This window comes from Spinacia oleracea, chromosome 1, assembly GCF_020520425.1.
Source record: "Spinacia oleracea cultivar Varoflay chromosome 1, BTI_SOV_V1, whole genome shotgun sequence".
NCBI lineage: Eukaryota > Viridiplantae > Streptophyta > Magnoliopsida > Caryophyllales > Amaranthaceae > Spinacia > Spinacia oleracea.
The window spans coordinates 128,044,457-128,069,227 of NC_079487.1; the positions used below are offsets into that span (position 1 = coordinate 128,044,457).

General features: G+C 42.8%; 4 protein-coding genes across 4 annotated transcripts; all 4 read right to left on the reverse strand.

Moving 5' to 3' along the window:
- Positions 1-3: 3 nt before the first annotated feature.
- On the reverse strand, positions 4-4,075 carry LOC110803007 (zinc finger CCCH domain-containing protein 42). The gene is made up of 5 exons (XM_022008461.2): positions 3,725-4,075; positions 3,485-3,594; positions 3,191-3,378; positions 2,171-2,329; positions 4-857 (listed from the first exon to the last, which is right to left on the reverse strand). Exons 1-5 carry the CDS (start codon positions 3,895-3,897, stop codon positions 321-323), a joined length of 1,167 nt encoding a protein of 388 aa, XP_021864153.2. The 5' UTR covers positions 3,898-4,075; the 3' UTR covers positions 4-320.
- A 3,061-nt stretch (positions 4,076-7,136) lies between these two features.
- On the reverse strand, positions 7,137-9,090 carry LOC110803032 (ammonium transporter 1 member 3). Its single transcript, XM_022008495.2, has one exon. It carries the CDS (start codon positions 8,742-8,744, stop codon positions 7,356-7,358), a length of 1,389 nt encoding a protein of 462 aa, XP_021864187.1. The 5' UTR covers positions 8,745-9,090; the 3' UTR covers positions 7,137-7,355.
- A 592-nt stretch (positions 9,091-9,682) lies between these two features.
- Positions 9,683-14,437, reverse strand: LOC110803027 (non-specific phospholipase C1). The gene is made up of 3 exons (XM_022008488.2): positions 13,191-14,437; positions 10,727-10,903; positions 9,683-10,288 (listed from the first exon to the last, which is right to left on the reverse strand). The coding sequence occupies exons 1-3, from the start codon at positions 14,275-14,277 to the stop codon at positions 9,975-9,977; spliced, it is 1,578 nt and encodes a 525-aa protein (XP_021864180.1). The 5' UTR covers positions 14,278-14,437; the 3' UTR covers positions 9,683-9,974.
- A 728-nt stretch (positions 14,438-15,165) lies between these two features.
- LOC130465668 (uncharacterized) lies at positions 15,166-24,529 on the reverse strand. Its single transcript, XM_056834524.1, has 3 exons — positions 22,662-24,529; positions 22,055-22,580; positions 15,166-15,185 (listed from the first exon to the last, which is right to left on the reverse strand). Exons 1-3 carry the CDS (start codon positions 23,364-23,366, stop codon positions 15,166-15,168), a joined length of 1,251 nt encoding a protein of 416 aa, XP_056690502.1. The 5' UTR covers positions 23,367-24,529.
- Between the last annotated feature and the right edge of the window lie 242 nt (positions 24,530-24,771).

Sequence of the window (24,771 nt, forward strand, 5' to 3'; positions counted from 1 at the left end):
ATATCCAAATACCAACAACTTTTGATTTCTCCAAAATGATTTTAGCATTCCTTTCTCTTCGTTACAATGGCACTCCTACTTGCTTTAAATAGAAACTATTGAGTGCTAATACAAAGACCAGAATTATGGAACAGATGTTAAACCAATGGTCAGTTTTCAGATTGTAGCAAACAGCCATTGGCAGAAACTACAAAGAAAGCAACAGTGCAATACTACAATGTATAATCAAAGTAACTGACAAGACATGGTTTATCCTTGTTAGATGAAAAAGAGAGGAAAATCATGCTGGTCCCAGGAAGCTGACACAGTTCAACACTTCTTTACCTCCTAGATCTATGGTAATCTTCATCACGCCTGGCTCGATGGTGATCACCATCATCCCTGTCTCTATGACGTTGAGGGGAAGAATCCCTATTATTGGATGAACGCTTCTCCCTATCCCTGTCCCTGTCTTTTTCATCTCGAGTGTCCCTCACATTAGTTTGTGAATCATGCCTCCTTGGCCGTTTTTCTTCCCTCCTGTCATAATCATCTCTAGATTTTGATTCAGATTCATACCTTGATGATCTTTCAACTGTTCTCTTGTCTCGGTCTTCTTTGTATTCTGATCGCTTGCCCCTGTCTCTAGTATCCTGAACATCACTAAAACCATCATCATTTTTCTTATGAGCAATTTTGATGTTATCTTTCCCCCTTGAACTCCTTCCATCATAAGCATCTAGTCGTTTCCGCTCTGGGCCATGACTAGGTGGAACATCCCGTGATCTTTTATTATCCTTTGAACGATCATCAAATTTATCATTTGCCCACTTTGACCTTCTATCCTCCTCATGACCCCCTCCAGTATCTGCAGCTCTCTATGGAAAATGTTGCAATTAAAAAACTAGAATAATCGCCTGTAAAGCTAGGAAGATAATAATGCAGTAAATAAATTGACTGTCGATAATTGGATATGGACACAAAAAAAAAACAAAGGGCAAAGAAAACCTACACCACAGGTCCAAAGTCTGCCCTATAACTCCAAAGTCTTCAAGCCTCTAGTTTGGAGTCCATTTTCTAGGCAGCCCTTTTCTAAATTCAAAATGATACATTGGTAAACTGATAGGTGATCTATACATTGATGAAACCCCATTCCTCACACTTCAATCTCCTATTCCACCCCCTAAAAGCTTTAGCTGTTAACTACTGTATACTACCACTAGAAGGCCTCTAGATTCTCTTCAATAGACTCCCCACCCCCCGTTACTCTAATTTCACCAAGAGACTGTATTGCATTAACATAACTGGACCAGAAAATGTAAGGAAGAAGAATGAGATTTGATTGATGATAATAGAACTACAGAAAATAGACGATAATTATCAAGCTTTCGAGTGGCCTGATTCACTCCCAAGAAATGAAACAAAGCTAAACTGACACATCAATATTCTGGATAACATTCTCTTTGCCTACTCCTTTATTTATCGCATTTTCTGATTCTCATTTCCCTCTACAAACCAATTATCTTACTCCTCAAGCTACCCTTAACCAACTATTTACGCAATAACCAAATTATCCCTTCTAATTAGGCTAGTTCTTGTTCATTACAGACTACAGAGACCCATCAGCATTGATTAACCTTCCAATTTCCTAATACAGGTGATCTGGTGGCAAAAAGGATTATTGAGCTCAAGGGATACAGATACAATCCGGAAAGGGTTTCAATTTACCAAAATCTATCTACTTTTACTAGTATAATATTTAAACCGGCAAATCCCACAAAGAAATCCCCAAATAAACAGCAGGCTAACAGTAGGATAAATCAGTCCACCTTCTAATATGTTCGAGGAAGCTTTCTTCAAGATAAAAATAAATCAATTGCTGCTACGAAATTAATATTGGCAAGACTATCTTCCACTCAGATACTAAATATGTTACAATTTTATGAAGGCTAAACAAAGAGAGTGAACACATGAGGCAGACATTCTAAGAATGCATGATATCACAAAGAGATTTAACAATGAGCTTGTTAATTGTAGCATGTCTTCAATGGTGGATAAGTTTTCCTGTTATAAAGCCAACAAGTAACATTATGCAATATTTCAAAGACAAATACAAATGGACAGATGGAAGATTAAGCAACATTCTGTTTACAGCAGAAAATAACTTATGGATTTCAGAGGACAATCATACTTGTTCATCGTGAGAGAATTTGCATGCCTCGCCATATTTACAATCGCCCCTCTGAAATCCACGGCAAACACCTCGTTCTACCCTAGGGTAGGATGATTTATCATTTGCCCACTTTGACTTTTTATCCTCCTCGTGACCCCATCCAGTGTCTGCAGCTCTCTGTGGAAAAATGTGCATTTAAAAAAACACAAATAACAACTGCCTGTAGGAAGATAAGTAATGCAACAAATGAATCGATAGCTGATAGTTGAATATGGACACACAGGAAATCAGGAACCAAAAGACCACGTACTCCATAGTCTTAAATAATTGAGCTTTATCCTACTCATTCACCTTAAAGCATCTCTGTTTTTTTAAACCTTCAACTAAGTAGACATTTTTTTTCTAAATTTACAAATGATGCCTTGGTAAATTGATATGAACTCTGTCTATGCTTTGACCTTTTCTGAGACTCTAAATTTCATTTGATGAATCCTAACACTTCATTCTTCTGTCTACCCCTTATCTTCAACTCGGATAATAGGTAAGGAAGGGGTTCACTTGACTAATTTTACCAGTACAAAGCATAGAGAAGCACAGACCCACCAGTTAAAAGAAAGGTCAAATAAACAGCAGTCTATACAGCAGGATTAATCAGTGCACTTTCAAAGGTATTCAAGAAAGTTTTCTCTAAGATATAATTAATAAACTGCTTCTGCACCATTAGAGACGCAGTACTGTCATCCAATTCAGAAAACTTATTAAGGTAAGAAATATTAACTCCTCCCTTGATCTAGGCTAACCAGCAGAGTAAACACGTATGTTAGGTATCCAGTGAGGTACAAATGCATGTTATAACAATGAAATTTAAAGAAAGAGCTTGTTGTGGTAAGTCACAAAAAGTGCCAATTGTGGATGGAGTTTCAGTCTACAAACTTATGCAAAATTTTCAGACATAAATAAATAGCGAGAAGGAAGATCAATAAGTTTACATTTAGAACCAGCAGACACTAGATTATAAATTTAGGAGGAAAATCATACTTGCTCATCGTGAGAGAATTTGCACGAATCACCATATTTACACTCGCCCTTCTGAAAAGCACGGCAAACACCGCGTTCTTCCCTCTTCTGCCTCTCCTCCTCCTCGTCCTCCTCTTGTTTCTTTTTATAATTAGCAACATGATCAACCCTAATAGTTCTACCACTAATTTGAGCACCGTTCAAATTATCTGCAGACAACAAAAACTACCTACATCAGCTCATTCAAACCACTATTCAGCTACTTAAAAAAATCCGCAAGAGAGAGGATGCAAATAATGGAAAATAGAATCTCACCTACAGCTAGAGTAGTGCTTCTTTGATCCTCATATGCAACAAATGCAAAACCTTTCGATTTTCCCGTGGACTTATCTCGTACAAGATTAACATCCACAATTTCGCCATATCTTCACAAAAATCAATTGAAGAAGAAAACACCAAAAAAAATTGATTCAATTGATAGCAACAAAAAAAGATTAAACAAACGGAAGCTAACAAAACTGCAAATAAAGAAAAGAAGAGGAGAGAAATTCGTACTGTGCGAAGACGGCAAGAAGATCGCCTTCAGTGAGATCGTAAGGAATGCCGCCGACGAAAACGTAAGCAGAGTCTTTGTACTTGGCGTGCCAAGAAGCTTCATCCGAAATCCCTAAATCTGCTTCTTTTGCATTGATGCTCTGAATTCTCTTCACTAGGGTTAACGGATTCATCTAGATTTTCTACGATTGATTTTCAGAGCTCGGAATAACTTGAGGAGGGAAGAGTAATCGGGAGTTCAGAAATCTTTAGGGTTTTCAATTTGGGGGAGATTTAAAACCCCAAATCCCGCGATGAACAGAGGTGAATCCGGTGACCCGGTGAGTGCAAAATAGTTACTCAGTAGTCAGTACAGACTACAGACTGTACTCCGTAATTTTGGAACCGCGGAAAAGATTCGGGTTTGGTTTAGCTCAGATTATTCAAAAGGTCTTGCGTGCACAAGTTGTACAATAAATTTTTTGTGCACCAACATAACTTTAATCCAGTTTTCTCTAACTTTTACTCAGTTTTCTCTAACTTTTATACTATTAAAAAAAAGTTAATAGATAAACATTTTAAAGTGTTAAATGATTAATTTTATACATTATTAGTGATTTTGAATAAATTTTTTTTATTAAAATGAAATTTTTTATTACTAAAAAGTAGATAACTTTTACATATATGATGGTGACTTTTAAGCATTTTACGTCAACTTTAACTTTGGTGTACAATATTTATCGTACACCTCATGTAAATAAGAATTTGTGCAGATTATTTTTGCGTGGACGTTGTCACACTTATGGAGTAGAACTTATTGTGGATCTAAAGATAATAGTTTACTATAGCACCTCTCTTGTATACATAATGGTCTTAGTGATTATATAAATTAAACACGAATTTTCTTACATATTATAAACTTTTTTGAATCAAAGTTGTTGTGGGTTCAGCCCACTGGTTGGACAATATAATTAAGTCATTTATCTTGTGTTTGTAAGTCCAAAATGTTGGGTTATATTTTTAGTCTACTTGGGGTTAAAGGGGTTAGCTTATCTTAGAAGCCTTAAGTGTTTTTTGAAGGATAATTATGACCTAAGGGGAGTTAGGTCAGCTGTAAGAAATCATAAAACACACACAAAAGGAGAGGAGAGAAAGAGAGAAGTAGCTTTCAGGAGTCATCATAAAACTGTCGTTTTCCGGAGTTTCAACGGTCGGATCGTGTTGATTTTTGGTCAGCTTGTTGAGGATACATAGGGCCTCATTTTGAACGGTTGGATCATTGTTTTGAACTCGGGTTTGTCTGTGGTCGCTGCTGGACAGAACCTACGTTTTTGGGTGATGTTCTTCATCTCTTATCTCTTAATTGTTCATCTCATATGTATAGATGGAAGTGTTGGTGGGTTGTGAACATTTGTATGTCTGGTTCGGGTTCTATTTTGCCCTCAAATTTATCATAATAAGAGAAGGTGATAAGGGTGGACTCCTCACAAGTCCCATGGTTCTTACTCTTCACATTGAAGGGGTTTTCCACGTATAATTCGTGTGTGTTTATTCATTTTTATTCTTCCGCATTTGATTATTTGTTTATGTCCATTATTGGTTGATTGCTAGGTTATTTTTCTGGTGGATCATTTGTGGCGTATTGGAGTTGTATTGTTTGGTTGATTGTCTTTGGTAATTGATATATTATTAGGGTCCTATCAAAAGTAACCATATATTTTAAAAGAGAATCATGACTTAAAATCATATTATTCAAACACAACATGTATTAACGACTAAATTTTGATACTTTTTCATAATAATTCTAATAAACACGTCAAAATAAATTAGTATCAATTTGTTAACTTTTCTTTTACACATGGTCCACAATAAATTTATGGGTTGTTTGATTGACATCAAAATGGAGGAAGTAAAAATTTATCGGAATTTAAAGATTGGGTAATTGTGTGGTTGACATAAAAAAAATGGAGGAAGTTAGAATTCATGGAAAGTTTGAGTTCCTACAAAACATGGGAAGTAAATTACCTAGTCCCCCCTTAGTCAATCAAAGTTCATGGAAATAATTTTAATTCCCATGTTGTCAACCAAACAATTTTAAGAAATTCCCATGAACTAAACAATTGAACTAAATTCCCTTAAATTACAACTTTCTATGCGAATTAAATTCTCATGTCAACCAAATAAGCCTTTAGTGTGGACCAAGTCCATTTAAAAATTATGCTATGGAACTTTTGGATCTAGTAATTAATCCATAACTTTACATAAACGGTACCCCCTCGTACGTTTTTACACTTTTCGTTTCTAGTTTATCATTTTAACATTTAGAATCTTTCCTTTTAGGGGTCGTTTGGTTGATCGTGGGAAGTAAAACTTCCAAGGAAGAAGTTTTTCCCATGTATAAGCATTTCCTAGGAAGTGCATGATATTGTTTCGTTAAACATGGGAAGTAAAATTTGATGGGAAGTTCTACTTAGCTAAGGTAGGTAAACAACTTCCTCCATTTTGAAGGAAATAAAATTTCCTAGGAAGTGTGACTTCCCAAGTTCCCATGTTTTTATCAACCAAACAATTCCACAATCTTCCACTTCCTAGAAAGTCATATTTCTCATGGTTTTTCATGTCAACCAAGCATCACCTTATATTATACTCCCTCCGTCTCTTTTTGTTTTTTACGTATTTTATTTCGGGTGTCTCATTTTGTTCTTTACATTTCTTTTTATATTATCACATAATGTATTAATATTTTATCAAAATTTGTGCCCAAATATTATTTTAACCAATTAAATCCATTGGACATTAAATATTTCTCATTTTACAATGTCAGATTTTTGATAAAAGTGAAAACATTATGAATAAACGTAACTTTTCTTGTTTAAATAAAAAAAAAAGTAGAGTACTCTCAATGCACATTTAATAGTCGTTAAATCGCGTGAATAACATCAAACGTAAAGAACAAAAAGAGACGGAGAGAGTATCATAAATATCCTATTAAAATTCGTGCAAGTGATTATTTTAATTAATTAAAATCATTGAGACACTAAACTTTTCACTCTTTCCCATCAAAACAATAAATCTCTTACACATTCCTAGTATCATATTTTGGATAAAAGTAAAAAAATTATCAAAAAAAAAAAAGGATTCTTTAGCTACATTAATTAGTTGTTAAATCGCGTACCTGATACCAAACGTAAAGAACAAAAATGGACAAATGTCTAAGAAGAAACATTTTCAACTTTGTATAGCTAAACTAGAAGAAAAAAGAGTAATGATTTTGAGACAAATGTCTTGATCTACTCCAATATTGGTGAACCAATCAGCCGTTGGATTGCCTTGACGATACACGTCAGTCCACATACTAATAACATGGTGTTTGTAATTTGTGAACTTAGTATGCTGTAACTTATTAATGGACATGTTGCTGAAGAATCAAGGATCAGTCAAGTAACATATTTAAGCACCACACATTTACACTAAACATCTCCATTTATATCAACAAGGAAGCTATAGACACTATACATAATTTCAACTTGCAGGCGAACTGCAGTACAGGAAAATGTAAGATGGAATGGAATAATTGGCCTGCTTTGATGCAAGGTAAAATCAATAAGCTTTTGAAATACAAGTTCATGTCGAATTGAATCGGAGTTCGTGACTAATTATGCATCTGCAAATAATCTTTATAACGACGTGGACGTTCATCTTCATCTTGGTTATGGTAGGCATATCCTCCATGGCTTGATATGTCAAGACCAGCAACTTCATCATCAATTGATATTCTTAGCAGTTTCAATTTATGCAAGACGTAAAACAACGGGCCCATGGTCACGCTAACCCAACCCACGATCACTATGAGTTCGAGTACTTGTGACCCGAACAACCCCCAACCCCCACCCAGCAGGAGACCATGAGAACGAGAAGCGTCACCTTTGCCTGAGTCATAAGCCTGGATTATGAACTCTTCTTTGGCAAACAACCCTGTAAATATCAAACCCCAGGCTCCACACCCGCCGTGCAGTTGTGCTGCCTCTAACGGGTCGTCAAAATGCAGTTTCAGGGCCAACATGTTGAGCCCAATCAAGACCCAGGCTGCAACAAACCCACATATAATAGCGGCCCATGGTTCGACCACTGAACACCCGGATGTTATAGCAACAAACCCACCAAGGACCCCGTTGCAAACATCCATTGCATCCCAGTGGCCTATCAAAAGGCGTCTTCCAAACAGGGTAACTAACCCGGACATTGAACCAGCCAATGTGGTGGTCACAGCAGTCCGCCCTATGGCAGTCCAATTACCTTGGTCAGTTGTAGTCGGGTATGGTACTAGGATCTCACCAAATGACCCGGGGTTAAACCCGAACCAACCAAACCAAAGCAAAAACGTACCTAGAACCACTAGAGTTGCATTATGACCTTTTATGGGAACAGGCTTCCCAAATGCATCAAACCGACCAACCCGTGGGCCTTCAATAATGGAGCCCCAAAGTCCAGCAATACCACCAACCAAGTGAACCACACCACTCCCAGCAAAATCTATGGCCCCTGAACCCAGAAACAGAGTAGCAGAACCCGCGCTAAGCCAACCATGGGAGGACCAAACCCAATGAGCTACAACAGGATACACAAACCCAGATAGAAAGAAAGAGAAAATGAGGTAAGCACTAAACTGTGTTCTCTCAGCTATTGAGCCACTGGTAATCCCAGCAACTGCAATGGCAAATGACCATTGATAGAGGAAGAAACTATAGTCGTATTTACCATCAGGCACATCTTTGAGGGCGAAGAATTGCGTACCAATGAAAGGGTTGGGTTCAGAGCCAGTTCCAAAGGCGAAAGCAAAACCAAAGAGGTAGTATGAGAGGCTGCCTACAACAGCATCAACAACATTGGTCAGCATTATGTTCAGTGCGTTCTTAGCACGGACTGAACCTGCACATAGCATAGCAAATCCAAGCTGCATTACAAAGACTAGGTAAGCTGAGAAGAGGAGATATATGGTGTTTATTGAACTCGCAACACTCTCTTCCCATGAAGGTGCCATCGCAAGATAGAGTAAAAATACAAGTGATTGGTAGTTGAAGAAGCACAAATTATGGAACTAGAAGTGGAATTTGGTAGCAGAGGAAGCAGAAGTGGTGGGATTATTATAGGGGATTATGTTTGGGGGTTATTATTGTTATGGCAATCAACAAGTTGAATTGGGGGCTGTATGATGTAAATAAGGTTGATAGTGAGACTGAGAATGACAGTTGAATTTAGCCAACTTGCCAACTAGCATTTCAGTGAGTTGTTAAAGGGAGTAAATCCAAGACTAAAACAGGGGCCGCCACTTCCAAAATCATTGGAGCCCCAAATGTGAGTTTCTTATCCTTTGTAAACCTGGACTACCTGGTACACTGGCATAGTGGCATTACATGGATTTGGAACTACACCTGCCGCACCCACCCCACGTCCCCACCCCGCCCGCCCCGCCCAATCCTACCCCAACCCCCTCTTCAAAGCAGGGAGGGGGTAAAAAAGGTTTTGTCTCCAAATATCTCTAACATCCTCAAACTTGAAACCACTTGTAGACTAGAACACGAAAAACTAAATGACGAAACTCAACCTAGCCTTATGCTCTGCTATTTCATAACAATTATCAGGACGATAGGTAGATCTCCAAGAGTGGATTTTTAGTCCTCTCAATAAGTAACACCGACATAGAGCGGGTTTTGCTGAAATGATAAGGGGGACAGTTGGGGGGAGAAAAGAAAAAGGAAGAGAATAGACTCTTAAATCCACTCTTCCTTTTCTTATCAACTACTCCGTATAAGTTTAAGCTGAAATAGTAAAATAAGCATCCACCTTCAACAATCTCAAATTTCAATCTCAGCTTCCTCAATATTGATGAAAAAGATTTAAGAGAAAGTATGGGAACATTAAATAAAAGAAGATTCAGCAAGGCACCAGTCGCAGAAATTAAAGAGAAAATTACTAAGATGATGGAAAGAGAAACATACCTTATAAAGCTTGAAATCTCAATCTCATATACTATAGACAAATCACAACAGATTTACTGCCTCTGAACTCTGGAGCATGTGTGTTCCACTCTCTCAGAGACAGGAAGATTGTTTCAATATGATGTAATATGTACAGGGTAATAATCTTCAATGCTCTTTTCCTACTGAACACGATTTTTCAGCTTCGTAGCAAAGGCAACTGAATAAGAACAATTAATTGACGGTTTGATACTACGTATATATACAAAGTGCACTTTAAAGAAACAATGGGTTTATAGATAGCTGCTGTGGATACCACCAGAAGTCCGACTTGTAAGAGATGGTCTCATTGTCACTATAGTAGATTTATCAGCTCCGGCTCTAATAGCTGCTTTCCCAGCTTCTAGAAACCGATGTACTGCATCCTCTGCATACTGATTGGCTTCGTTCACCGTCATGTTTTTGCCAATGTCCGGGTAAGTATTAAGAACATGGTCACCATTAAGTTGTGAAGCAAGTTGTACCATTTCTATTTGAAATTCTGAAAGTTTTGCATCTTCTCTTGGTCCAAATGGCCTTAGTGATCTCTTGACCTCTGGCAGTTTCTCTGTTTCAGAGATCCACATATAATATAAAAGTTTAAAACAACATTAATAGACACTCGTAACAAAAAATCGTGACAGCAGTTGCAGGGCCAACAACAAAATCTCAGGTTTCTGAAGTGTATAAAAAGCTGATATGAGGATATGAAGGAAAGAACACGTTCAGCGCCCATATTTTAAGATCCTAGATAACAACCACAGGAAAGACGTAATGATAGAGGTTATGCAGTGAAAATAGAACCAAAACACATATGGTAAAATGCAAAAAAAGCTATGTCATTATGCTCAATTTTTGTTAAGAATGCATGGTGCAGCTTATGTAGCACCACGTAAGTACTAGAGACAGCAGGTACTAAGGACTACTTGAACTTCATGGTAATATATTGTACAAACATAATGCTTTTGACCAGAGAGGAAATTAAAAGGAAATCAACAATAATAACCTGGACAATCTTCACGTGGAGTGTCACGCAAGTAGAAGTACTTCTCAAAGCTTCCAGCCCAGGCATCTCGTTTAGTAAGGTAGTCAGATTTTAAGTTGAAAAGTCTCTTTACAGTAGCAGGAATGGAGGAATGTTCAAATTGTGAGGTTGGTGTAGGTCCATCTGGCTTGCCGATCACTGCAGCAACCCATAAAGAACAAATAATTTCTTCATTATGCCATCTTAAAAGAAAAGTTAAAAAATTAAGCCACTAATTGAAGAAGATTCCACTGTATAAGCAAGCTACAATTATTCATCCCCACAATGTTCCATATCATATGTCCAACAACCCTGTTTAAATTGCCAAATTCACACAAGACCTAATCTGGACTACAACAAAATTACGACAATCCTAGCTAAGAAACTCATGCCACTTATCGTGCAGGGAGAAATAACCCCGATTCTAGATGCTTCTCACTAAGATACTAATGCAACTCCTCCAAAAATAACGACAGTCAACAAGTACTCCATAGCTATTATGCCAAGAAGAAATACAATAAAATCCACACCCCCCCCCCCCCCCCCCCCTTTAAATCCACACATCTTATTCTGCCATTCTACAGACCACGGGGCATGGGATGGAACTTGAAAATATCAGGCACTAAGGGACCCTATTCAGGTGACTAGGTGAGGCACTCCTTAAGTCACTAAGCATGATTGAATTAGGCTGAACATCACCCATTTCAGTTCAGAACTTTTGTAAAAAGTTTAAACTTCTTGTTGCAATTTTTTCTGCTGCACCATAGTTTATTCCTCTTTCCATCTAATCCAAAGCCCATGAACTGTAGGGAAACCCTCTGAAAAAATGTACACTTGAGCTCAATGTAACTCTTACTCATAGCTGACAACTTGTATACCACTTGAACTTCTCTAACCTTAATGTCCGGTTTACTAAGTTGTACTTATGGCAGCAATGGTAATGAGTTCATAAGTGATTTTGCAAAGAAATTCTCATCACTCCCAATCTCCTATGACAATGTCCATCATAATGCTTCTCCACTTCCAAGTATGTGTTATTCTTCAGGAGTTTCAAATACATGTAAAGAAAACATACTTCTGGATGAATTGAATAATTACTATGGACCTAGGAATGTACAGTCCTTGCAACAATACATTATCATTACCACCGCTTCAAACCAACTTTCAAACAAACTGTAATAAGAATCAGGGTTATGACTTATGAGCACCAAGAAATCTTTAAGGCTTGAGCAGTAAACCAAAACTCTTAATCACAAACTAACTTCCTTACTTCAGTGTGAGACTCTGAATCTAATGTTAAGTTGGCAGCAGAAAAGAGACAAGACATACAAGTAAACAGCAAGACCACTTCGGAATTATACTTTCTCTATAGCATTAACGAGCAGGTAGTTCGTCCGATATATAATGACTAAGCACTAGGTACCACTTTCCGCAGAAGGGGGATATCAAGTAATGTACAACAGCATAGCTTACACAACAGCATAGCTTACATTAGAAAAAAGTTTTTTTCTTTAGGTACAACAAATCCCCTGGCTGCCCTCTATCAGGGCCCATCCAAAAGGCCCAACTGCATAATATGAAGTACTTCCCTCCCCTCACTCCTTGACATGACCCTGGAATCCAGGGTGTGCTACCACCTTAGCTACACCACTCCCTCTTATAAAGCTTCTATAGGAATTGCCTCAGACAATTATACTATCAACTTTGTATGCCTGAGCCATTAAAGAAGAGTTGCTGGCTAAAATTACAGCATTCATTCTGATCAATTGCAGGTTTAGGATTGACCTGAATGAGTTTAATCAATTACAGATGCAACCATCATTAATCAACAGTTTCCAGGTTATCTTTAACTTATTTTGGCTAGAATATCAACCTAATAGCATATAGGTTGTATACCGTACAAAGCTTGTTCGGATTTGTGAATGCAACTTCAACCAACTACCTTCATGAACCCTTACAATAACAACCATCACCAATTTGCTCAGCAATTCACTTAATAGCACAAGTACAAAATAACATAATACATGGAGTAAGTGATAAAAGAAAAAAATCATGAAAATCAACTAGCACAATTGTTTACGGATTGCGGTCATACAATAGCGCAAATGCTTGCACTTAACATGCACATATAAATTTATATGCACTAGAAGATCTGCTAAATCAGTCCCAATAAATTATACAGCATATCCCAAATTAGTGCCTCTTAAATTTATCAAAGATTCCAAGTTCAACACATTGTAGTATGACAGGATTGACCCCATTACTAATATTCCAAGATCCCAAATTAGTGCCTCTTAAATCTATCAAAGATTCCAAAGTAATTTCACTAAGATTATCATAGTGTGGAGTATAAAACAAACTCAATCATTAACAAAACAACAAAAAATACAAAAACTAGTCAAACATCAAAATCCACCAAAAATCAAAACAGAACAAGAAGACTCACCAGTGCCCTTATCAATCCAAGGCGAAATAAGCAAAGTCGGAACCCGAACTCCCAACCGATCAAACCGAAAGTAAAACGGGAAGGGTCCAACGATTCCATCAGGGCTAGGAACCCCAGAAACAGGGGTAGGAACATGATCATAAAACCCACCATGTTCATCATAAGTTATCAACAAAGCCATTTCTTTCCACTGTGGGCTAGCCCTCAGTGTCTCATACACCTCCTTCACAAACCTCTGTCCTTCCGCCACGTCATGTGATGGATGATCATCATTAGCAGGAAACAAATTCTTATCAAAGTACCTTTGCTCAATCACCACATAATTAGGCAATTTACCAAGTTTAGCATGCAATTTAAACTTCAAAGTATAGCTATGAAACTTAGTTACATGCTTAACTCTCCTTAAACTCTTGAAAAACATGGTTGCAGGGATATTCTGGTAATAAATCCCAAAACTAAGCCCATTTTCATCAAGTGAGTCAAAGATTGTTTTTTGAGGAAACCCATGAATTAGATCTTTCCTTACATTGCTTGACGCCCCATGTGAGGTAGCTGAGTGGACATAGAAACGATTTGGCTGAGTCGACGCTGGAACTGAAGCGAACCACCGGTCCATCACGGCGAACTCATTTGCTAACTCGGTGTAAACCGGAACAAGCTCCGGCTTAAAACCGCTCATTACGTTTTCCGGCATGTGGGGCGACATTGAATTAGCTTGTTGGGCGAACCCATTCATGGGGGCTGGGTCAGTTACTTGGGTCGACCCGAATATCTGTTCAGTGATGGCTTGAATTGAATGACCCGGGTCCGAGTCAATAAAAACCGCACCATCTGAGACGTGAATTTGGGGTGAGTTTGGGTCGGAGGAATTGAGCCGGTTGAATTCTTTCCCGGTTACTCCATCGATGTCGGGTCGGGTTGATTTAAGCCATCCTAAAATATGGTCGAAAGAGCGATTTTCCATGACTAAAACGACCACGGTTTTAACGGGTGATTTAATCTCGGGTTTACGGTGAGGAAAAGGGAAGGCCATAGAGTGAGGAGTGAAAAGAAAGAGGAGGAGGAGAGAGAGAGTTGGAAGAGACATTTTTCCCGGTGAACGGCGGAAATGTGGGGGGAAGTGAAGAAGGTGGGTGGTGGTGGGCGGTGGTGGAATATGCTTTTCTAGAACACCATTTTGGATGCTTTTTTGGAGAAAGTTAAAGTTAAATGAATAGTTAGTTTTGACTAATATATTTGGTTGATTAATCAAACAAAAGTTAAATAGAAACACGCCATTGTTGTTGTTTGGGCTCCCAATTGATTCTCAATTGGGCCACTAAGTCCAAAGCCCAATGGCTCTAAACAACAACATCAAACTTACCAATGGCTATTCAGCCATCCATTAAGGCCCAAGGCCCAATAACAATAAGTGACCTATGGGCATTTATTATGCAAACACTATAAATAGGCCGCCAAGGCTCACACCTCAAGGTACGTCCAATTTACCGCCTTAAGACTACTCTTCTAGAGAACTTCTCTCTAGAATCCGAGCATCATTCTTACTTAGGCATCGGAGGGGCTTTCCTCGGAAACACCCCCGAGGCTAGTGACTTTGCTCTTGTGCAGGTGAATCCGGACTCCACTCATTCAAACAAGCAAGATCTTCATCACATACAAAAGGGCCTTCATTCGAAGCCCATTGTTTCCATCTTTACAACACCGGAACAATTTGGCGCCGTCTGTGGGGAAGAACACTTCAAAGCCTTTGAAAGACATCAATCACCTCTTTCCGCGAAAATGGTGAACGATGTTGTTAACAACAAAGACGACGATATGATGGTGCGGTCAGATTCAGAATCTGACCAAGAGGGGCACCCTCAATCGATGGCGAGGTCACAGCCAAGCAGAGCTACGACCGCCACAAATGCAGGACCTCCGATTCCAACTAGGGAAGAGCTCACTGCGGCCATGACCATCATGCAAAACTTCCTCTTCAATGAGAAGCAGCAAGGGCTGGCAAACGACCGCAGAGAAGAGAGGAGGACCAGGCGAAGGCTGAACGAGCCACCCAGTGTGGAAGTGTCCAGACCCGAACGAGAACTCCTTCCCTTGACAGGTACACACTTGACGTCGAGGTGGATGGAAAGCACGTGGGACACCCAAAAAAGGGCACAACAGCAACCAGATTGGTTTGCGAGACCATCGCCTACTCCAACAGCTCTCCAAAGCGAATCAACTACCCGTAACACTCGGATCCGAAGCTCGGTGCTCAGCAGGTTGAGACCCTCGGTCCATTCAAGGTTAAGACCTTCGATCCATACGAGACTCGGGGTAGGTGAGTCGAGCAGGTCTGGCGAACGACCCGAGGTCAGTAGCCGAGAAAGAAGAAGAGACAGGAGGCATGATCGAACCCCTAGCCCCCATCGTACGCCCGAACGTTCTAATCACAGAACCTCGGCAAACGAAGGCATCAGGGCTAGACTCGGGAAAAGAATCATGACTCCTACGTCATCCCCTTTCTCGGACGAGCTGATCATGGAAGAAATACCGAAAGTAAGACTGCCAGCGCACCTAACCTACAGCGGAATCACAGATCCGAGGGATCATGTCATCTCATACGAACAGCAAATGTTCTTGAGTCCCTACTCCGAAGCATGTTGGTGTAAATACTTCCCAACCACGCTAACCGGAGTGGCGGGAGAGTGGTTTAGATCGCTGCCGAAGGGATCGATCAAGAGCTGGAAAAAGCTGAAAAAGAGATTCTGCACACAGTTCGTGAGCAACAATCGCCCCGAGCGAACCACAGCAGAACTGACCTCAATCCAACAAGAAAGAGACGAAAGTCTGAGAGAATTCATGGCCAGATTCATGAAAGAATCAACAAACATACCAAACTTGCAGCCAGACGTGGCCATCTTCGCCTTGAAGCACGCGCTCCAGGAAGGGAAGTTCCGTGACGAACTCTCAATGAAGAACCCCTCCAAAATAGCTGACGTGCTCCAAATGGCCGATGCGTTCATCAGAACCGAAGAGTTCAACAAGGCCGCTGCAAAATTGAAGGGATCGTCAGATCCGAGAGACACAAAGAATAACCAGAGCAGGCCCGAGGGCGGCTCAAGGAAAGGGAAAGAGAAAGTAGGAGCTAGAGAGATGAGCCCGAAGAAAGACGGGAGAAGGGGTGAACTTCAACCCAAATACACCAACTACACTCCACTAACTCTGCCCCGAAAAGAGATATTTAGCCTCAACAGAAATGATGAAAAGTGGAAACTACCGGGGAAGCTCAAGTCCAACCCAGCTCGGAGAAACAAGAACAAGTGGTGCGAGTTCCATGATGACTTCGGTCACCATACCGAAGAGTGCAACTCGCTGAAAGATAACATTGAAGACCTCGTTCGCCGAGGCTACCTGAAACAGTACTTGTTAGACCGAAGGGAGGAAAAAGAAAAGGCCGCAAGCGGCAAACAACACGAGCAACCCCAGAAAAGGGTCTACGAAGCAACAGGGCACAAGAAAAATGACATCCTAGTGGTGTTCGGGGGACAGAAGTCTGGCCAGGCCAGCAAAAAACACCTAAGAGCCCTCTCCCATCGGGTCAACTTCAGCGCGGTTGGAGACAACCAACCACACCCCCCGAACATGACCTTCACTGCTGATGATTGCTTCGGAGTCCAGTACAAACATGACGATCCTTTGGTCATTTCCATGGACCTCAACAATCACAACGTACATCGAGTGTTAGTCGACGGAGGAAGTGCCGTCAACATCATCTTCAGAAACTGCTTCGAGCAGCTGATCCTCGAAGAACCAGAGGAAGCACTGACGAAAGTCAGTTATCCTCTGATCGGATTCAACGGATCCGCAGCTATCCCTCGAGGAAAGATCACCCTGCCAGTCACAGTGGGCGAAGGCCAGGCAGCAAAAACCCTTCGGGACGAATTCTTGGTGATGGACTGCGACTCCGTATACAACGTAATCATGGGGAGAACCATGATTCACAAGATGCAAGCAGTCCCCTCCACATACCACCAGCTGATGATATACGTCTCGGATGCAGGATTCGCCGAACGAATCAGAGGTGATCAAGAAGTGGCGAGAAGAACCTGCCACACTGCTGTCCGAAAGCCCAAACTGGGGGACGGCCCCGAGGAGGAAAAAGGAGCTACGGGAGAGGAAAGCGAGGCAAAAAGGAGAAGAGCAAGCACGAGCAGCTTGTCTCCCGCGGAAGTTGATGCTCGCCCCGAAACCCTATCCCCCGAACCGGATCAAGAAATGGAGGATATCTTCCTCGAAGATGATTCAGACAGGAGCGTCCGAATAGGCAAGGGCCTAAGCTCGGGGCTCCGAATCGATTTGATCCGGTTACTCAGGGATCATAAAGACATCTTTGCATGGTCAGCAGCAGATATGCCAGGGATAAATCCGAAGCTGATTTGTCACAAGCTGGATGTCAACGCTGAAGCTCGGCCAATCAAGCAAAAAAAGAGAAATTACTCCTCGGAGAAAAACAAAGCCATCGCCGAGGAGGTTAAAAAGTTGCAAGAGGCCGGATTCATCGAACCATGCATGTATCCGAAGTGGCTGGCCAACGTGGTGATGGTCAAGAAAGCGAACGGCTCATGGCGAATGTGCGTAGATTTCACAGATCTGAACCGAGCCTGCCCCAAAGACTGCTATCCCCTGCCAAGGATAGATCAACTGGTTGACTCCACCAGCGGCCATGCACTGCTCAGCTTCATGGATGCCTTTTCAGGCTACCACCAAGTATTCATGCACCCCGATGACAGGGCAAAGACAGCGTTCATCACAAGCGCAGGAGTGTTCAACTACAAAATGATGCCTTTCGGCTTGAAAAATGCCGGAGCCACCTACCAGAGGTTAGTTGACCACGTCTTCGCCGACCAGAAAGGGAGGAATGTGGAGGTCTACGTGGATGACTCCATCGTAAAAAGCATCAAGGAGGAAGACCATGTCAAAGATTTGGCAGAGACCTTCGGAAACCTGAGGAAATACAGCATGAAGCTGAACCCAAAAAAATGCGTCTTCGGGGTGAAGTCAGGGAAGTTCCTCGGATTCATGGTGAGCGAAAGAGGAATTGATGCGAACCCAGACAAAGTCCAAGCGGCATTGGATTTACCCGAGCCGAAGACCAAGAGAGATGTGCAGAGGCTAACCGGCAGGTTAGCCGCACTAACAAGGTTCATATCAAAAGCCTCGGACAAGGGAGCCCCCTTCTTCAAGGCACTGAAACCAAAGAGCCTCCCCGGAGGAGAAGCAGAACCAGTCAAGAAAAAGGGGGTCCCGAGGAAAGTGGATCCCGAACTGATATGGGAACAGGAGCAAAAAGAAGCTTTTCAGCAACTCAGAGCCCACCTAGCTCAACTGCCGACACTGGCCAGACCAAAGGAGGGGGAAACCCTGTACCTATATGTCGCAGTTAGCCCTGGAACCGTCAGCGCAGTGCTTCTTCGGGAAGAAGAAAAGAAGCAACAGCCAATCTACTTCACCAGCCGAACACTCACAGGGGCCGAAACCCGGTACCCACTCATCGAGAAAGTCGCATATGCAGTAGTGGTAGCTGCACGAAAACTGAGGCCATACTTCGACTCCCACCAGATCACAGTGCTAACCGACCAACCGCTCGAAAAAGTACTCGACAAAATAGAGAGGTCAGGAAGATTGGCTGCCTGGGCCTTCGAACTATCAGAGTTCGGCATCAAATATCAGCCGAGGACAGCAATCAAAGCACAAGCATTGGCAGACTTCTTGGCCGAATGCTCATACCAGGAAATGTTGGATGATACGAAAAGCACTTGGGAGGTCTTCACTGACGGATCTTCCACAATAAACGGCTCAGGGGCAGGAGTTGTACTGATCCCCCCGACGGGGAAAAGCATAGAGTATGCATTGAAGTTCGGCTTCAAAGCAACCAACAACGAGGCCGAATACGAGGCCGCAATCGCAGGGATAGAGCTTTGTTTATCCCTGGAGGCCGAACATGTTCGCCTCAAAACTGATTCCCAGCTTGTAGCCAACCAGATCCGAGGGGAGTATGAGGCCAAATGGCCCAGCATGACAGCCTATTTAGCAAAGATTAAATCCTTAACGTCAAAGTTAAGATCCTTTGAAGTCATCCTCATTCCCCGAGGACAGAACACGCAAGCAGACGCACTGTCAAAACTCGCAAGCTCGACACTCATCGACCTAAACAGGTCGGTCCACGTGGAAGTTCACCAGGAGAGAAGCATCGACTTGCTACCCACCACAGTATGCAGCTTACGTACCGAACCTAGCTGGATGGACGCAGTAGTTGCATACAAAGAAAGGGGAGAACTTCCTGAAGATAAGCTGCAAGCGAGAAAACTGAAAAGATTCAACAGATGGTTCATCATCAGCGCCGAAGGAGAGCTCATGAGGAAATCATTCTCTGCTCCGCTGCTAAAATGTGTGGGTCCAACAGACGCTGACTACATCCTAAGGGAAATCCACCTCGGGATATGCGGAAACCACATTGGAGGTAGGACATTAGCACATAAAGCCCTTCGGGCTGGGTACTGGTGGCCCACTATGGTTTCCGAGGCAAAGCAGATGGCAAGGAAATGCGAGAAATGCCAAAAGTTCGCACCAGCCATCCATCAACCAGCTCAAACCCTACAATCAACACTGTATCCCTTACCATTCGCACAGTGGGGGTTAGACATCATTGGTCCCTTCCCCTCAGCGACGAACCAGAAGAAGTGGTTGATTGTAGGAGTCGACTATTTTAGCAAATGGATCGAAGCCGAAGCTGTCTCCTCCATCACCGAACCTCAGGTCCGCAAGTTCATATGGCAGAACATCATCACAAGGTTCGGCATACCAAGACTGATGGTCTTCGACCACGGGAAACAGTTCGACAACACCCCGTTGCAAAAGTGGTGCAAACAGTTCGGCATACACCTAGCGTACTCGGCAGTCTGCCACCCACAAAGCAACGGGCAAGCCGAAGCCGCTAACAAACTCATCCTCAACGCACTCAAGAAAAGAGTCGAGGATGACAAAAACAAATGGTTAGAAGAGCTACCCGGAACGCTATGGTCCCTTCGGACCACTGAAAAAGAAGCTACCGGACAAACACCGTTCCACCTTGTATACGGATCCGAAGCTGTAATTCCTGTGGAAATCGGAACAGAAAGCCTGAGGATCCAGGCATACAACAGGTATGATGGGCTCCAAGGAGAAAGCAACAACCAGCTTCTATCCGAAGCTCTCGATCTACTGGATGAAGCTCGGAACGATGCAAGGACACTCAACGCAGCCTATTTGCAGAGGGTCAACAAGCATTACAACCGAAGAGTCAACGCCAGACCCCTAAAAGTCGGTGATCTAGTACTCAGAAACGCCGCCTCGGTTCAGAAAGGACGGATCCATGGCAAACTCTCAGCCACTTGGGAAGGACCATACATCATCCATTCCGAAAAAAGGCCAGGCACGTATATGCTGAAACAGTTAGATGGAACAATCCTGAAGAACCATTGGAATACCGATGTTCTCAAGAAATATTTTGTATGATCTCTGTCTGTAAACCAAGTAAGTTGTTTAATGAGAAGAGGAAAGCCATTGGCACCATGTGTTTCATTAAACTTATCTCTACATTTATTGTCCCTTTATATATATATGCAGCCTCGGATCTGATCAATCCGAGACTAAAAACAGGTTGACTTTGCCCATTCCTTGATAAAATGCAAGAAATGACCAAATCATACACTTCGGGGAACCGTCCAGAATCCTCGGATTCGCGGTACCCTAATAAAATTTGTTCGCAACAAACAGTCGCTCGAATCAAGTTATAAAACTCCGGCTCAGATCCACGGATCGCCGAAGGCATAACTAAAGAGGCAGACTAGCGATCTCTTGCCCAGGTTTCCGAACCACAAGAGATCGGAAGAACAATCCAAACCTCTGAGCAGATCGACGGATTTGAAGAGTCTGGAAACTAAAGAGTCTCTTAGCAGATCTACGGATTTGAAGAACTCGCAAAACTAAAGAGTCTCTTAGCAGATCTACGGATTTGAAGAACTCGCAAAACTAAAGAGTCTCTTAGCAGATCTACGGATTTGAAGAACTCACAAAGTCAAAGAGTCTCTTAGCAGATCTACGGATTTGAAGAACTCACAAAGTCAAAGAGTCTCTTAGCAGATCTACGGATTTGAAGAACTCGCAAAAGTTAAAAAGTCTCTTAACAGATCTACGGATTTAAAGAGCTCGCAAGATCAAAAGGTTTTTAGCAAGTCTACAGAAAGAGGAGCTCGAGAAATCTACGGATTTAAAGACCTAAAAATTGCGAAAGAACAAGTTGAAAAGAAGCAGCCAAGTAACAAACATTCATTTTTTATTCAATATTTGGGGGAAGTACAAATACATCGAAAACCTCAAAAATTGAAAACAAAATGAAACAAGTTAAAATCGGCAGCCATCAACAGACAATACCGGCCTACCGAAGTACTAAAGAAAGCAAAAAGAAATGAGTACAACGCAGCGCCGAGGCAAAAGGGGGAAAAGCAAGCACATATTCGGAAGTCCTCAACTGGAACCGACCGACTCTGAAGAAGACGACTGCCCGAATCCCTAACTCTTGGGAGTCTCAGGAGCGGCCCCTAGGGGAGCATCCTTCGAAGAACCCCCAGCAGTGGTATCACCTTCGGAAGTTGCCTTCTGGGCCCGAGCCTCTGCAAGAGCAGCTTGGCGTTCAGCTTCAGCTTCATCTCGATCAGCTTGGCATTCCACCAAGTGGTCCTCGGCCTGCATCCATAGAGGAACTTTCTCGTTCCAAGGGAAGTGAGGCATGTGCTTCGCAAACATGCGCCGAGCACCCAGGATGCCGTTCCAGTACTGCTCTCTACACTGATCAGCAGTGTAGAGGTTGACTCGCTCCTGCTCCAGCTTCCGAATATAGTCATCCTTTTCCCGAAGCTGCAGCCGAAGGACAGGCACCTTATCAGCTTGCTGCTGGATCAGCTCCCGATGCTGGACAAAATGGTGGAGCCTTAACTCCGCCTCTTTACGCTCCTTGTCGGCCGCTTCAAATTTAGACTTCATCTCCTGGAAGAGTCTATCTTTTTCCTCAAGTTCGCTAGCGAACTTAGCGGCCATATCCTTCTTCTCCTCAGCAAAGGAAGCGATCTTCTCAGCATCCTCTTCAACTCGGAAGATGAGCTGGCCAACCTCGGTCCCGATCTTCTCAGCAGACTCTCTAGCCTCGCGACTATAGTGAAGGTACAGCTGCTTGAGTTCCGTAAGCTCGGAGAGGAGTTGCCCAGCCTTCTGGTCCAAAATGGGAATATCACGAGCATAAGCCTCACGATATTTCCTCAGTTGTTTCTCCTCAACCGAGCTACACTCGGAAGCGAACGAAGACCAGAAAACAGCCTGGGAACGAGAGAAAGATGAGCAAAATAGGAAAAACATAAAACAAAAACACAACTCAAAGAGAAAAATCTAGCAAATTACCTCGTTCAGATAGTACTGGGCCATCATTGCCGGATTCCTCTCTTCGGCCCCAGGAACCCTCCACTGCGGGTTAGCACGAAGCAGATTCTCCCGAGCAGCCTCGGGGCCCACCAAGGATCCCACGTGAGCCAAGGGGTCCTCTCCCAAAATCGGAGCCCTGGCATATCGAGCCATCGCCTCCCTTACTTCTTCGGGGATCCGTTTTAGCGGAACATCCGAACAGGGATCAGCATGGATCAGCCTATCCAGGGCCGAGGTAGAAGTAGAACCCAAAGTTGAGTGGCGCCTCTTCCTCGTCAAACCTTGCTCGGGCTGCTCCTCCTCTCCAGCAGAGGGAACCTCCTTCTGAACCTCGGGGACCGCAGCTTCGGGGCCCGAGAGATCTATCATCTCCTTGTCTGGACTCTTCTCCCTCTCGAAGGGAAGATCAGCAGACTCCTTCTTCTCCCCAGCTACCTCAGGGACATCCGAACCAGGAACAAAATCGGCTTCAATCGCCTCCATCACCTCGGTGATATCCTGGATTTCGATCCCCAAAGCAGCAGATGGTTTAAGAGGAGAAGGGATGATATCTTCCTCGATCAGCGGCTGATCCACGGCCGGCGGTTCAGCAACCACCACACTCTTTAACTTCTGCCCTGGCAAGGGCATGAAGTGAAGAAGATTCTTAGGAGGAGGCATGACTTCCGAAACCGCTTCCTGCATAGCAAGCGTACAAAGATTAGTTTCCGAAAAGGGGAGAAACGAACTACAACAACTCCAAGTCAGAACAAATACCTTCTCCGAGGGCTGAGAAGCCTTCGCTTTCTTCGGATGCGTGGAAGGCCTCAAAAGAGTGCTACCCTTCCTTTTGCGTTGATCCTAAAAAGGGGAGACCAAGGGTCAACGAATGTAAAAGAAGAAAAAGGAAGAAATAGAGAAAAAAGCGGGAAATACCCGGTTCCTAGATAAAGAGATATCTATCCGAGCCGGAGATGAAACCGAAGGAACGGCACGCGGCACAGCGTCAGTCCCAGGACCCTAAAAAGATGGTCCAGGACCAAGACGTTAGCCGACGGCCAACCGAAAAGAAAAAGATAGACAGAAAATCGAGCCTATAAATGAACACTCACCGGATCCGAAGTTGTCTTCAACTCAGGAAGCACAACCTTCACAGGAACAGCTTCAACAGAAGAGGCGGAATCCCACGGATCAGCTCGAACTTCGGATATCCGAGCAACCCCCAAAGGAGACAACACGTAATCCTTCAGACGAGGATTACGAGGGTTATCTTTTCCGAACTTGTACTCGGGAGCCGGGTCGTGAATAGTCTTCAAATCCAAAGAAATGCCCAACTTCTTAGGATCAATGCAGCTAAAGCCGTACTCTGCAAAAACAAAGCACAAAACATGTCAGCAAAACGAAACAGGAAAGAGGACAAACTCACTGAAAAAACGGTCTCAGCCGAAAGACACCTACCCCTGTCAAAAATCCTGCTGAGACCGGCAACAGCAAGAATGTCCTCCCTCAGAATGTAATTGAGATTCGGGAGCCAGCTAGACGGCAGTCGGTGGTTATCCTCTTGAGCCAAGAACCACTGGAGGAGGTCCACATAGTGGCGATGGTTCCGATCTGGAGCTGCCACACCCCTCATATCAGGATCAGGAGCCACGAACCACTTCGGAGGACGATAAAAGTTGGGATGCTTCGGATCCGTCGGCACACGGACGAGCAACCACTCCGTCTTCCAATTGTGGTCAGAGCTAAGGTAGGGGTACGCCGTGATGTAGTTCGGATCCCCCCTCTTTCGGGACTTCTTGTTGACAATGGTCCACCAACCATACCCATCACCCTTGGAAGCATGGTTGAGAACCAGATCGTGAAGATCCCGAAAAATAGCGACAGAGCAAGGGAAATTGACGAAGTCACACACCCATCTAAATCCGATTATGTGCCTCATAGATTTGGGTGTGAGCTGGGCCAAACTAATGTTGTACGACACCAAAAGCTCGGATACGAACGGATCCAAAGGAAAGCGGAGACCATTCTCCAAATGGTGAGTATACACGGAAATGAACCCCCTCGGTGGATGAGTCACCCGAGGACGCTCTTGTTCAGGAAGCTCGCACCA

What these genes read in the sequence shown, in the direction of transcription:
- LOC110803007 (XM_022008461.2), bottom strand. Translation starts at nt 3,897, where the DNA reads ATGAATCCGTTAACCCTAGTGAAGAGAATTCAGAGCATCAATGCAAAA. An exon ending in AAGCACTACTCTAGCTGTAG is followed by an intron (nt 3,379 to 3,484) that starts GTGAGATTCTAT and finishes TGTTGTCTGCAG; the next exon opens with ATAATTTGAACGGTGCTCAA. An exon ending in AATTCTCTCACGATGAGCAA is followed by an intron (nt 2,330 to 3,190) that starts GTATGATTTTCC and finishes ATTTTTCCACAG; the next exon opens with AGAGCTGCAGACACTGGATG.
- LOC110803032 (XM_022008495.2), bottom strand. Translation starts at nt 8,744, where the DNA reads ATGGCACCTTCATGGGAAGAGAGTGTTGCGAGTTCAATAAACACCATA.
- LOC110803027 (XM_022008488.2), bottom strand. Translation starts at nt 14,277, where the DNA reads ATGTCTCTTCCAACTCTCTCTCTCCTCCTCCTCTTTCTTTTCACTCCT. An exon ending in TTGGATTGATAAGGGCACTG is followed by an intron (nt 10,904 to 13,190) that starts GTGAGTCTTCTT and finishes GGGTTGCTGCAG; the next exon opens with TGATCGGCAAGCCAGATGGA. An exon ending in TCCACGTGAAGATTGTCCAG is followed by an intron (nt 10,289 to 10,726) that starts GTTATTATTGTT and finishes TCTCTGAAACAG; the next exon opens with AGAAACTGCCAGAGGTCAAG.
- LOC130465668 (XM_056834524.1), bottom strand. Translation starts at nt 23,366, where the DNA reads ATGCAGGAAGCGGTTTCGGAAGTCATGCCTCCTCCTAAGAATCTTCTT. An exon ending in CCCAGTACTATCTGAACGAG is followed by an intron (nt 22,581 to 22,661) that starts GTAATTTGCTAG and finishes TCTCGTTCCCAG; the next exon opens with GCTGTTTTCTGGTCTTCGTT. An exon ending in CCTCTACACTGCTGATCAGT is followed by an intron (nt 15,186 to 22,054) that starts GTAGAGAGCAGT and finishes GTCGTTTGCCAG; the next exon opens with CCCTTGCTGCTTCTCATTGA.